Source organism: Scyliorhinus canicula, chromosome 5, assembly GCF_902713615.1.
Source record: "Scyliorhinus canicula chromosome 5, sScyCan1.1, whole genome shotgun sequence".
NCBI lineage: Eukaryota > Metazoa > Chordata > Chondrichthyes > Carcharhiniformes > Scyliorhinidae > Scyliorhinus > Scyliorhinus canicula.
The window spans coordinates 19541773-19554683 of NC_052150.1; the positions used below are offsets into that span (position 1 = coordinate 19541773).

The window sequence follows — 12911 nt, forward strand, 5'->3', positions numbered from 1 at the left end:
CCCACTCTATGCTGTGCAAGCTATGCAACGCCAGTAAGGAACAACATTTGGGTTCACCTTGGGGGCAGGGAAAGGGAAGCTTGGGTTTCCACTTATCATGGCCCAGTGACATCTGCTGCGATTTATAGGTGCAGAAGTAATTTGAGAACAGGACTGCACATCACTCTTCCCAACAAATTAGAGGTCAGGCAATATTGACCATCAAACTTCACTTGTGAGAAATGGTTCCTTAAATAAGGGACCAGCATCTGAAGATTGCTTATATCCATGAAGCCAGATCCCAAAAGAGAAATCACTTCCTTAAGCTGGGAAGGCTTGAAATTAGCTAAAATGATCAATTATTTTAAAAGACCAGACACAGATATCCTTGTTTTGCTGAAGTTTCCATTAACTTGTCCTTGGATCTTGCGTTTTAAAGTTGCAGTTTTACTGACAGCCTACAAGTGTAAAATTGGCCCACACCATTCACATTAGTGAATTGGAGTTTCATACTATACTTACAAACAAAATTTTCTCTGTTGACATGCCTGTGAATTGCTGAAGGTGCTATATAAATCTAGGTGTTATTGCATATGGTTCAAATGTTTTCCTTACATTTTAGACAATTCAATTTTATTTGAATTATACAAACCTGGATCAAAATTCTACAATATGAATGGAAGAAAACTTTCAGGATAACCAGCTAATATCTAATGAAAAACGTTATATTTGCAAACCAACAAACAATATATACATATCGTAACTCTTCAGAACATGTACAATTTGCAAAAGTGTATAAATACTTTACAATTCAGAAAAATAATTGAAAATTGAGAAATCTTCTTTTAAACACGTTTTTACAATCACAACGTTGATCTTTTCCTCTCACTGTATCCTCAGCCATCTGTATGCAATCAGTGAGCCCACTTTGTGAATGGATTATTTCATCTCAATAAAACAGATGCAATTATTTGATGGAGTTTGGTGTTGATCAAGGTGAGGAATGTCTGGTTTGGAGACTGGAACTCCATGGGTATCAAGATCCAGCTAGGTGACACACAATACAGAGGCAAACGCAAATGCACATGAAAGCTATCCTAATCTGCCTTAACAAGGACTCTCAATCTCATTTCATCCTCTGCTACACGAAAAAAGATTTCAATTTCCAAATGCAATCGCAATGTTTCTCTAGATGAGTAATTTGCTTACAATGATGGGGAACTTTGTAGTATGTGCATCTGTGTAGAATTTAAAGTTTCTAGAGAAGAAAGCCCATTGAAAAACAGACATTTTGCTGCATGCAATCTTACCATTTTAATGAATTATTAATCTAATCTTTAGGCATCCATACTCTTGCCCAGTGTTAATATATTTTTGTTTCTGGGGCCTTGTGATCCTGTGAGCCTACATAACAGCGAGTGCACTTCAAAATAATCATTGTTTGTAAAAGAATTTAGAATGGTCTGAGATAGTGATAACCCCACACCTCCGATGTATGAATTCAGGTAGAAATACAGGACACGCCCAGATTTGAGGTTCATCTTTGGTTTAGCCTTTTCTGTGCACCTTTAGGCCAAAAAAACTAGCAACTAGCGTAAGTAAGAGAAATAGTGAAAACTCAGTTACTTGTTTATCTTCGTGAAACTCGTAAAATATCCATCTTTTCCATACTGATGTGATAATTAGATAGAAGTTCAAAGAGTTGCTAGCTGTTAATTACTGCGACACCGGGGGGCCCCTCGGAGAAATGGAATAAATGGTCAATGTTAGGCTGTGGCTTATTGTTCTTACTGCTAAACTTTTCTCTTCCATTTTCTACTTTTTTTTGAAGGACTATGCTCCCAAGATACAATTGGCAGAAGGAGTAACATAACTGAAAGTTGTACATCAGTTTCCTTTCTTTTGCTGGCTGAAATTTCTTTCATCGTAATATTTCCTGCTGTTTGACAGACAAAGATAATGCAATTGTCTTGATTAAATGGTGGGCGGAGGGGCTTGGGTTGAAAAGGAGCCCATTACGATAAAGCACCTACTCTGTATTTGGAGAGGAACTGTCCTCTGGCTTGCTGAAAGAACAGTGCTTATAACCTTTACCATAACCAAGATCCTTCATGAGTTTTGTAGGTGCATTTCTGAGGTGTAGTGGGACAGGAGGCAATGGGCCTTTGTGGTTCCTCAGAGACTCTTTCACAGCTTCATATGCCATGTAAACCTCAACAGACTTTGGTGCTCGAGATAGATATGTTACACACTGTGCTAAAATAACCTGTAGGATAAGAGAGAAAGGCGATTATTAACTCGTAAAATTACCAATCATCATTTTATAAATTGAAGCATACCTCAACAAAGATAGCTATACAAAAAAGGAGAACCAGCCACCTGCCTGCTTATGATGATTTATTGGCCATGTGTTCTTCTCTTCTGCATCCTTTCAGAAAGTACATTAAGTATCAATTTTCTGTTCTTTAGATGTTAGAGAATATTTAATGGCATTTTTTGAACGTCTCACTAACATTTTTACTGATCAGATTATCTTTGTTGACATATTGTTGTGTTGTCCATCCATAGCTGCCTATAAATTGCTTCCTACAACATTGACTGCATTGGATGTAACTGGGATGTTCAGATTGTGAAAGGTGCAAAATAAATGCAAGTCTTTTTCAGGATGACTGATCGAGGTTGTAAGAATTGTACTATCCATCGACTGAAAGCATTCCTTACGCTTTAATGCTCTAGGAATATAAGGAACTGAAGTATCCTGCTCCAGCATTAAATTAGATAATTGTGATCTGCACCTCAACTCCATTATTCTATCTTTGTTCTATATCCCCCCCAATACCTTAGTTTAGTAAAAGATGATCCATCTCAACTTTGAAAACTCCAACTGGCACAGGATCCACAGCCTTTAAGGAGTTTTCCACTGCGCTCCATGTTGATAAAGTGTTTTTGTCGCGAATAGTCTCTTCTGTCTCCCTTTTCTTGACACACAACACTCTATCCCTTCATCCATGTTATTAGCAAATTTGGTGAACCACTGAGGCCCCAGAAAGTTTCCTGTGGAATACCATTTGCCACATTCTTCCATTCAGGATCATTAGGCTTTATCACCACTTTATCTCCCAACTCCCAACCAATTTCCAATTCAAGTAAAGAAAGCTACCTCCAATTTCGGGCAGTCTCAATTTTTTTTAATAAACATTTTATTGAGGTATTTTTGGTTTTACAACAGTAACAAAATAAACACTGCACATGAATCCATAAACATAGTGCAAAAGCCATCTCCCTCCCTTACAGGTCCCACCTTTATTAACCCCCTACTCCAAGCTAAACTAAGCCCCCCCTTCTGCTGACGATTAATTTTCCGCAAAAAAGTAGACGAACGGTTGCCACCTCCGGGTGAATCCTAACAGTGACCCTCTCATGGCGAACTTAATTTTCTCCAGACAGAGAAAGCTAGTCATGTCAGATAGCCAGGACTCCGACTTCAGGGGCTTTGAGTCCCTCCAAGCTAATAGTATCAGTCTCCAGGCTACCAGGGAAGCAAAGGCCAGAATGTCTGCCTCTTTCTCCTCCTGGATTCCCGGATCTTCTGACACCCCAAAAATCGCCACCTCTGGACTCGGTGCCACCCTTGTATTTAACACCGTGGACATGACATCTGCAAACGCCTGCCAAAATCCCCTAAGCTTCAGACATGTCCAGAACCATAAGACGTAGGAGCAGAATTAGGCCACTTGCCCCATCAAGTCAGCTCCGCCATTCAATCAAGGCTGATATTTTCTCATCCCCATTCTCCTGCCTTCTTCCCAAAACCCGTGATCCTCTTATGTGGACATGGTTCGCTGGCCTTCCCGCACACTTTGCACACCAGTCTTCCACCCCACAGAATCTGCTCATCCGGGCCACTGTCATGTGAGCCCGATGAACGACCTTGAATTGTATCAGGCTGAGTCTGACTCTACCCAACGGGACTGCCCATAGACCATCCTCTATCTCTCCTCCTAGCTCCTCCTCCCAATTGCGCTTCAGCTCCTCAGTCTGCGTCTCCTCTGACCCCATAAGTTGCTTGTAAATGTCAGAGATGCTCCCTTCTCCTACCCACCCTCTGGAAACTACCCTGTCCTGAATCCCCCTTGGTGGTAGGAGTGGGAAGATTGAAACTGCTGATCTAAGACAAGGCCTGCTGTAGTCATTACAGCTCGACAGGTTGCTTCCATGGCTCTGAGGCAGCTGCCGTATGCCAGTGCTACATTGTCAAGTTTGGCAGAGTAATATCCTACATGTCTTAACTGGTCACCATGTTTTGGGCTAGTACTGCTGTCATTTAGCCTTCTTTCTCATGAACAAACATAGTGAAAGGCCTTCAACTGTGTGGAATGCCAAGAGCAGGTGCTGTGCACAAAGCACATTACAGGTTCAAGAATGACTCTTTCTGTTCCAATGTGAGGTTAACTGAGTCTTTTGATTTCCGGCTGCCTTTTAGGAGATCATTTAATGGTTGAGCCAGCTGAGTAAAGGAATCAATCCAATTTCTGTTAAAATTGCAAAGTCCCAAAAATGACCCCACCTCCTGGACAGTTGTAGGTTCTTTGGCGTCTCTTATTGCTGCTGTCCTGTCCTGGGTAAGTTTTCTTTTATCTTTGGAGATTTTCTGACCTAAGTAAATAACTTCATCTTGGGAAATTTGTGCTTTGGCAAGACTTGCTTTGTGTCCATTGTGACAAAGGTGGTCTAAGAGGGAAGACAAGTCTTTTTCATGATCATCCTTATTAATGGAGGCTAGCAGAACATCGTCCACGTATTGGATAATGGTGGAAAGTATATCAGGTAGTTCCCTCAGGTAGTCCTGTAAAGCCATGTGAAAAACAGTAGGGTTGTTGTGAAATCCATGTGGAAGTCTGGTCCATGTGTACTGTTGTTGGTTAACTGTGAAAGCAGGGGCAGCACGGTGGCCTAGTGGTTAGCACAACCGCCTCACGGCGCTGAGGTCCCAGGTTCGATCCCGGCTCTGGGTCACTGTCCGTGTGGAGTTTGCACATTCTCCCCGTGTCTGTGTGGGTTTCGCCCCCACAACCCAAAAACGTGCAAGCTAGGTGGATTGGCCACGCTAAATTGCCCCTTAATTGGAAAAATGATTGGGTACACTAAATTTATAAAAAAAAACAAAACAAAACTGTGAAAGCAAACCATGGTTGCACTTCCTTAGCCAGTGGTACTGACCAAAAGCCATTTGCCATGTCTCTAACTGAAAACCATTCAAGGTCTGGTGTTAAGGCATTAAAGATTGTAGAAGGATCGGCTACCAAAGGAGTTTTTCTGTCAATGCACTCATTGGCTTTCCAATAATCAATAGTCAGGCGCCATGTGCCATTAGCCCTTTTGACAAGCCACACTGGACTGTTTGATGAACTGTGAATTTTAATTAAAACTCCTCTTTCTTCCAATTGCTGTACTACAGGCAGAATTCCCTCAATTGAGGAGGCATTAATGGGATATTGTAACGTACATGGTGGTGGCACTCCAGTGAAGGATGCTGGTGCTATTTTCAAAAGGCCACAGTCATTTTTGTCCTTTGCCCAAATTGGCTGTTGAGCAAGATCACTCCTTTTAAGGCGCCTGAGTGACCATGTAACTTTGCCATTATCAAAGGTAAGGGATGAATTTAAATGTCCCCATGCAGTCTATTCCCTACTTTCCATGAGGAAGGAGCAGTGCTCCGAAAGCTAGTGTTTGAAACAAACATGTTGGACTTTAACCTGGTGTTGTAAGACTTCTTACTGTGCTCATCCCAGTCCAACGCCGGCATCTCCACATCATGGCTACTTTCCATGAACAGAGTATCACAAGTCACATCAGCCAGATGGAGCAGATGGACAGCAGTGTTGAAAGCAGCTAATCTGGTTTAGGGGCTAGTTTAGCTCACTGGGCTAAATCACTGGCTTTTAAAGCAGAGCAAACAAGCCAGCAGCATGGTTCGATTCCCATACCAGCCTCCCCGGACAGGTGCCGGAATGTGGCGACTAGGGGCTTTTCACAGTAACTTCATTGAAGCCTACTCGTGACAATAAGCGATTTTCATTTTAATTTCTTTACTTCCACCGAGCAAGTCCAGTCAATCTGTCAACTTTGCTCCCACTTCCTGAAGTGCAAAAGGGGGGAGAGGAAGAAGGACATGACTGTGTGGAAGTAACAAAAGAAATGGAAGAGGCACGCCTGGTGGAAGAAGAACCACTACAGAACCCAGATTTGATTTTATTTACAGATGGTTCCTCCTTTATTGATAAAGGTGTCAGAAAAGCTGGATGGGCAGTCACCAGCCTCTTATGAAGTAATGGCGGAAGGAAGTTTGCCCCAAGGAACATCAGCTCAACAAGCCGAACTGAAGGTTTTAACAGAAGCATGTCACGTCGCAAAAGATCAATCAGTAAACATCTATACGGACTCCAGATACGGTTTTGGAGTAGCCCATGATTTTGGTCATTTATGGAAGAAGAAATGAAAAAATGAAATGAAAATCGCTTATTGTCACGAGTAGGCTTCAATGAAGTTACTGTGAAAAGATCCTCGGCGCCACATTCTGGCGCCTGTCCGGGGAGGCTGGTACGGGAATCGAACCATGCTGCTGGCCTGCAGCACGTGAAAAGCCAGCGATTAGCCCTATGAGCTAAACCAGCCTCTAAGATGATACCTTACTACAACAGGGACACCTATACGAAATGGGAAAGTAGTACAAGACCTTCTGGAAGCAATGGCTGATCCAAAAGAACTATCTATTCTCAAATGTAAGGCTCATACTCAAGAAGATACAATGGAAGCTAAAGGAAATACCTTTGCAGACCAAGCAGCAAAGAAAGCTGCCTCTAAGTGGCATCCTTTAGCACCACCAAGACACATCTACAAATTAGTTATTACAAGATCTACGTGAAATGCAACAAAACTCTACACAAGAAAATTGGTCATGGCTAGATTCAGGTATTGAGGAGTATGATGATGATATCTGGAGACAAGTTCAGACTGATAAACCAGTGGCACCACAGGCACTGATGCCATTCCTGGCACAACAGATCCATTCATGGGGACATCCAGCCCCTCAACAGATGATGGATCGATTCCACAGAAGTTGGTGTGGCAAAGGATTCAAAAAAACATGCACAATTGGTATCAGATCGTTGTGTAACATGTCAAAAGAACTTAGGACCTATCACAAAAATGCCCCAGCGAAGAGCTCCTGCCCCTGCATGACCATTTCACAACATACAGGTCGATTACATCACCCTTCTTCCGTCCCAAAGATACACTGAGATCCTTGTGATAGTAGATAGATTTTATAGATGGATAGAAGCTACTCCAGTCAGAAAGGCTACAGCCACCAATACGGCCAAAATCCTATGCAAAGACTATGTTCCCAGATGGGGAGTACCAGCTAGCATTGATTCAGATAATAGAACCCACTTTACGGGTGCTGTATGTCAGGAGGTGTGCAGATTACTGGACATTGATTGGAATTTTCATTTTCCTTATCATCCTGAATCATCAGTACTAGTGGAACGCATGAACCGGACCTTAAAAGAAACATGGTCCAAATACAGCCAAGAAGGCATGAACTGGATTCAAGCTTTGCCCCTATTACTGTGCAGTATCAGAGCAACCCCAAACAAAACAACAGGCCTAAGCCCATTTGAGGTCATTACAGGCAGACCCATGTCCCTGCCAGGAACGATTGACTTACGAAAAGCAGACTGTCATTTAATGAGTGATGCATTACTTAGCTATTATCAAAATCTAACAAGTGCTGTTAGTTCTGCTTCTCAACAGGTTTCCGCAGCCTGGGGTGAACCCCCCGAAGGTGGACACAACCTCATTCCCGGCGAGGCAGTGTTCGTCAAGAAAATACAGAAAGAACCTCTCGGGGCCAATTGGGAAGGCCCGTACCAGATTCTGCTGATTACACAATCTGCTGTGAAACTCCAAGGAAAGAAACACTGGATTCACGCGTCACATGTGAAGCGCACGCGTCACAATAATAATAATAATAAGTTCTAATGTTTGCAACATTATTAATTTTAAGTTGCCTGTCTGCTTAGCAGGCTTTATTAAACAGTTACATGACAACACCTTTCTTCAAATGTCTCACAGTTATACTCAAAAATTTAATGTCTCCGGGTGCTGGGTGTTTACTGCAATTCCAACCCACTCAGAGGTAGGTATCCCTTTTATACCCATTCCTTGTAATATTTCCGAAACCGCTGAATAGTATATTTTTCCAAATAACTCAGACCAAGTCAAAGACTTAGCAATACACATCCAAAACAAAGTTAAGAAACTTGAACACCCCTCTGATTCCACTACTTAGGGTTGGCTCTTTGGATGGTTAGGTAGCACTGGAAGGTCTGTTATCCAGGGAATTTTCTTCTTTTGCGTTTATGGATTTATCCTTTACGTAATCATCATGCCCTCATCCAGCAGAGGGCAGCAGAGCAAAGCTTCTGATTGGCTGTTCCGGGGAGATTTGCATACGTGCAGTGCGGTCAGCGTAAGTTGAAGGTGGTTTGTGAAGGGGCTGTTCTAGAGTGACAGCTTTACCCGAAACACTACTTACGTAGTGTCTCCCACCCATCCTCCTCCTCTAACAAAAAAAAAGTTCTGTCCGTTGGATTGCTAAACTAACAAGTTTTTTATTTTTATTTTTCAGTAGTTGGGAAGTTAGTTCAGTGGGAATGGAGGCTAGGGCAGTTGAATGTTCCTCCTGCAGAATGTGGGAGGAAAGGGTCACCTCTAGTGTCCCTGCTGACTACATCTGCGGGAAGTGCACCCAACTCCAGCTCCTCGAGAGCCGCGTTAGGGACCTGGAGCTGGAGCTGGATGAACTTCGGATCATTCGGGAGGCGGAGGAGGTTATTGAGAGGAGTTATAGGGAGGTAGTCACACCTCAGGTAAAAGAAGAAGGTAGCTGGGTTACCGTCAGGGGAGGGAGAGGGAACCGGCAGGCAGTGCAGGGATCCCCTGTGGTTGTTCCCCTCTATAACAAGTATACCGTTTTGGATACTGTTGCAGGGGACGACTTACCAGGGGTAAGCAATAGGGCACAGGTTTCTGGCACAGAGTCTGTCCCTGTTGCTCAGAAGGGAAGGGAGAAGAGGAACAGAGCACTTGTCATTGGGGACTCCATAGTTAGAGGAACAGACAGGAGGTTCTGTGGGAACGAAAGAGACTCACGGTTGGTGTGTTGCCTCCCAGGTGCCAGGGTTCGTGATGTCTCTGATCGTGTTTTTGGGATCCTTAAGGGGGAGGGGGAGCAGCCTCAAGTCGTGGTCCACATAGGTACCAACGACATAGGTAGGAAGAGAGATGGGGATTTGAGACAGAAATTCAGGGAGCTAGGGTGGAAGCTGAGAGCTAGAACAAACAGAGTTGTTATCTCTGGGTTGTTACCCGTGCCACGTGCTAGCGAAGTGAGAAATAAGGAGAGAGAGGAGTTGAACACGTGGCTACAGGGATGGTGCAGGAGGAAGGGTTTTGGTTTCCTGGATAATTGGGGCTCAATCTGGGGTAGGTGGGACCTATACAAACAGGATGGTCTTCACCTGAACCAGAGGGGTACCAATATCCTGGGGGGGAGATTTGCTAGTGCTCTTCAGGGGGGTTTAAACTAATTCAGCAGGGGGATGGGAACCTAAATTGTAGTCCCAGTGTACAGGATGTTGAGAGTAGTGAGGTCAGGGATAGGGTTAAAAGTTTGAAAGAGGGCACCGGCAAGCAAGACGCTGGTTTGAAGTGTGTCTACTTCAACGCCAGGAGCATCCGGAATATGGTGGGTGAGCTTGCAGCATGGGTTGGTACCTGGGATCTCGATGTTGTGGCGATTTCGGAGACATGGGTAGAGCAGGGACAGGAATGGTTGTTGCAGGTTCCAGGATTTAGATGTTTCTGTAAGAACAGAGAAGATGGTAAAAGAGGGGAGGGTGTGGCATTGTTAATCAAGGAAAGTATTACGGCGGTAGAAAGGATGTTTGAGGACTCGTCTACTGAGGTAGTATGGGCCGAGGTTAGGAACAGGAGAGGAGGACACCCTGTTGGGAGCTGTCTATAGACCTCAGAATAGTTCCAGAGATGTAGAGGAAAGGATTGCAAAGATGATTCTCGACAGGAACGAGAGTAACAGGATAGTTGTTATGGGGGACTTTAACTTTCCAAATATTGACTGGAAATACTATAGTTCGAGTACTATAGATGGGTCAGTTTTTGTGCAGTGTGTGCAGGAGGGTTTTCTGACACAGTATGTAGACAGGCCAACAAGGGGCGAGGCCACATTGGATTTGGTACTGGGTAATGAACCCGGCCAGGTGTTAGATTTAGATGTAGGTGAGCACTTTGGTGATAGTGATCACAACTCGGTTATGTTTACTTTAGCAATGGGCAGGGATAGGTATATACCGCAAGGCAAGAATTATAGCTGGGGGAAAGGCAATTATGATGCTATTCGGCAAGATTTAGGATGTATAGGATGGGGAAGGAAACTGCAGGGGATGGGTACAATCGAAATGTGGAGCTTTTTCAAGGAACAGCTACTGCGTGTCCTTGATAAGTATGTACCTGTCAGGCAGGGAGGAAGTTGTCGAGCAAGGGAACCGTGATTTACTAAGGAAGTTGAAGCACTTGTCAAGAGGAAGAAGGCGGCTTATGTTAGGATGAGACATGAAGGCTCAGTGAAGGGCACTTGAGAGTTACAAGTTAGCCAGGAAGGACCTAAAGGGAGAGTTAAGAAGAGCGAGGAGAGGACACGAAAAGTCGTTGGCGGATAGGATCAAGGAACACCCTAAGGCTTTCTATAGGTATATCAGGAACAAAAGAATGACTAGAGTAAGATTAGGGCCAATCAAGGATAGTAGTGGAAAGTTGTGTGTGGAATCAGAGGAGATAGGGCCAGCGTTAAATGGATATTTTTCATCAGTGTTTACACTGGAGAAAGACAACGTTGTCGAGGAGAATACTCAGGTTCAGTCGACCAGGCTAGATGGAATTGAGGTTCAAAAGGAGGAGGTGTTATCAATTTTGGAAAATGTCAAAATAGATAAGTCCCCTGGGCCAGATGGGATTTATCCTAGGATTCTCTGGGAAGCCAGGGAGGAGATTGCAGAGCCTTTGTCCTTGATCTTTATGTCGTCTTTGTCGACAGGAATAGTGCCGGAAGACTGGAGGATAGCAAATGTTGTCCCCTTGTTCAAGAAGGGGAGTAGAGACAACCCTGGTAATTATAGACCTGTGAGCCTTACTTCGGTTGTGGGTAAAATGTTGGAAAAGGTTATAAGAGATAGGGTTTATAATCATCTTGAAAATAACAAGTTGATTAGCGATAGTCAACACGGTTTTGTGAAGGGTAGGTCATGCCTCACAAACCTTATTGAATTTTTTGAGAAGGTGACCAAACAGGTGGATGAGGATAAAGCGGTTGATGTGGTGTATATGGATTTCAGTAAGGCGTTTGATAAGGTTCCCCACGGTAGGCTATTGCAGAAAATAAGGAAGTATGGGATTGAAGGTGATTTAGCGGTTTGGATCAGTAATTGGCTAGCTGAAAGAAGACAGAGGGTGGTGGTTGATGGCAAATGTTCATCCTGGAGTTCAGTTACTAGTGGTGTACCGCAAGGATCTGTTTTGGGGCCGCTGCTGTTTGTCATTTTTATAAATGACCTGGAAGAGGGTGTAGAAGGATGGGTTAGTAAATTTGCAGATGACACGAAGGTCGGTGGAGTTGTGGATAGTGCTGAAGGATGTTATAGGATACAGAGGGACATAGATAAGCTGCAGAGCTGGGCTGAGAGGTGGCAGATGGAGTTTAATGCTGAAAAGTGTGAGGTGGTTCACTTTGGAAGGAGTAACAGGAATGCAGAGTACTGGGCTAATGGCAAGATTCTTGGTAGTGTAGATGAACAGAGAGATCTCGGCATCCAGGTACATAAATCCCTGAAAGTTGCCACCCAGGTTAATAGGGCTGTTAAGAAGGCATATGGTGTGCTAGCCTTTATCAGCAGGGGGATTGAGTTTCGGAGCCACAAGGTCATGCTGCAGCTGTACATAACTCTGGTGCGGCCGCACCTGGAGTACTGCGTGCAGTTCTGGTCACCACATTATAGGAAGGATGTGGAAGCTTTGGAAAGGGTTCAGAGGAGATTTACTAGGATGTTGCCTGGTATGGAGGGAAGGTCTTACGAGGAAAGGCTCAGGGACATGAGGTTGTTTTCGTTAGAGAGGAGAAGGCTGAGAGGTGACTTAATAGAGACATATAAGATAGTCAGAGGGTTAGATAGGGTGGACAGTGAGAGTCTTTTTCCTCGGATGGTGATGACCAACACGAGGGGACATAGCTTTAAATTGAGGGGTGATAGATATAGGACAGATGTCAGAGGCAGTTTCTTTACTCAGAGAGTAGTAGGGGTGTGGAACGCCCTGCCTGCAACAGTAGTAGACTCGCCAACTTTAAGGGCATTTAAGTGGTCACTGGATAGACATATGGATGAAAATGGAATAGTGTAGGTCAGATAGGCTTCAGATGGTTTCATAGGTCGGCGCAACATCGAGGGCCGAAGGGCCCGTACTGCGCTGTAGTGTTCTATGTTCTATGTCCAAGCCAATGCATGGCAGCCCGTAACACCCAAAGGATTCAAGTGGTTCAGTCCACACCCAGTGCACCACCACCAAATAACTTTGGAATAGAAAGTTTCTGTTGAACTATTATTTACTGCATTTTAATCAATTATTAATCAATTATTATTAATAATTCCATTACTGAATTACATAATCAATTTTGAATCATATACCAATTATTCCTAAATCATATACTCAACTTCAGTTATTTTACTGTATAATCATTTTATTTGTAAACATGAAATTATTATTAACCTTTTATTATTGAATTATGTAATCAATTTTTA

General features: G+C 43.6%; 1 protein-coding gene across 1 annotated transcript in view; it reads right to left on the minus strand.

The window, feature by feature from the left end:
- Positions 1 to 595: 595 nt before the first annotated feature.
- The window catches only part of wrnip1 (WRN helicase interacting protein 1), a 73288-nt gene continuing 60972 nt past the window's right edge, over positions 596 to 12911 (minus strand). The window contains exon 7 of the mRNA XM_038796374.1: positions 596 to 2245. Coding sequence (XP_038652302.1) covers positions 2009 to 2245 — 237 coding nt within the window. The 3' untranslated portion in view covers positions 596 to 2008. The remainder of the gene's footprint in view (positions 2246 to 12911) is intronic.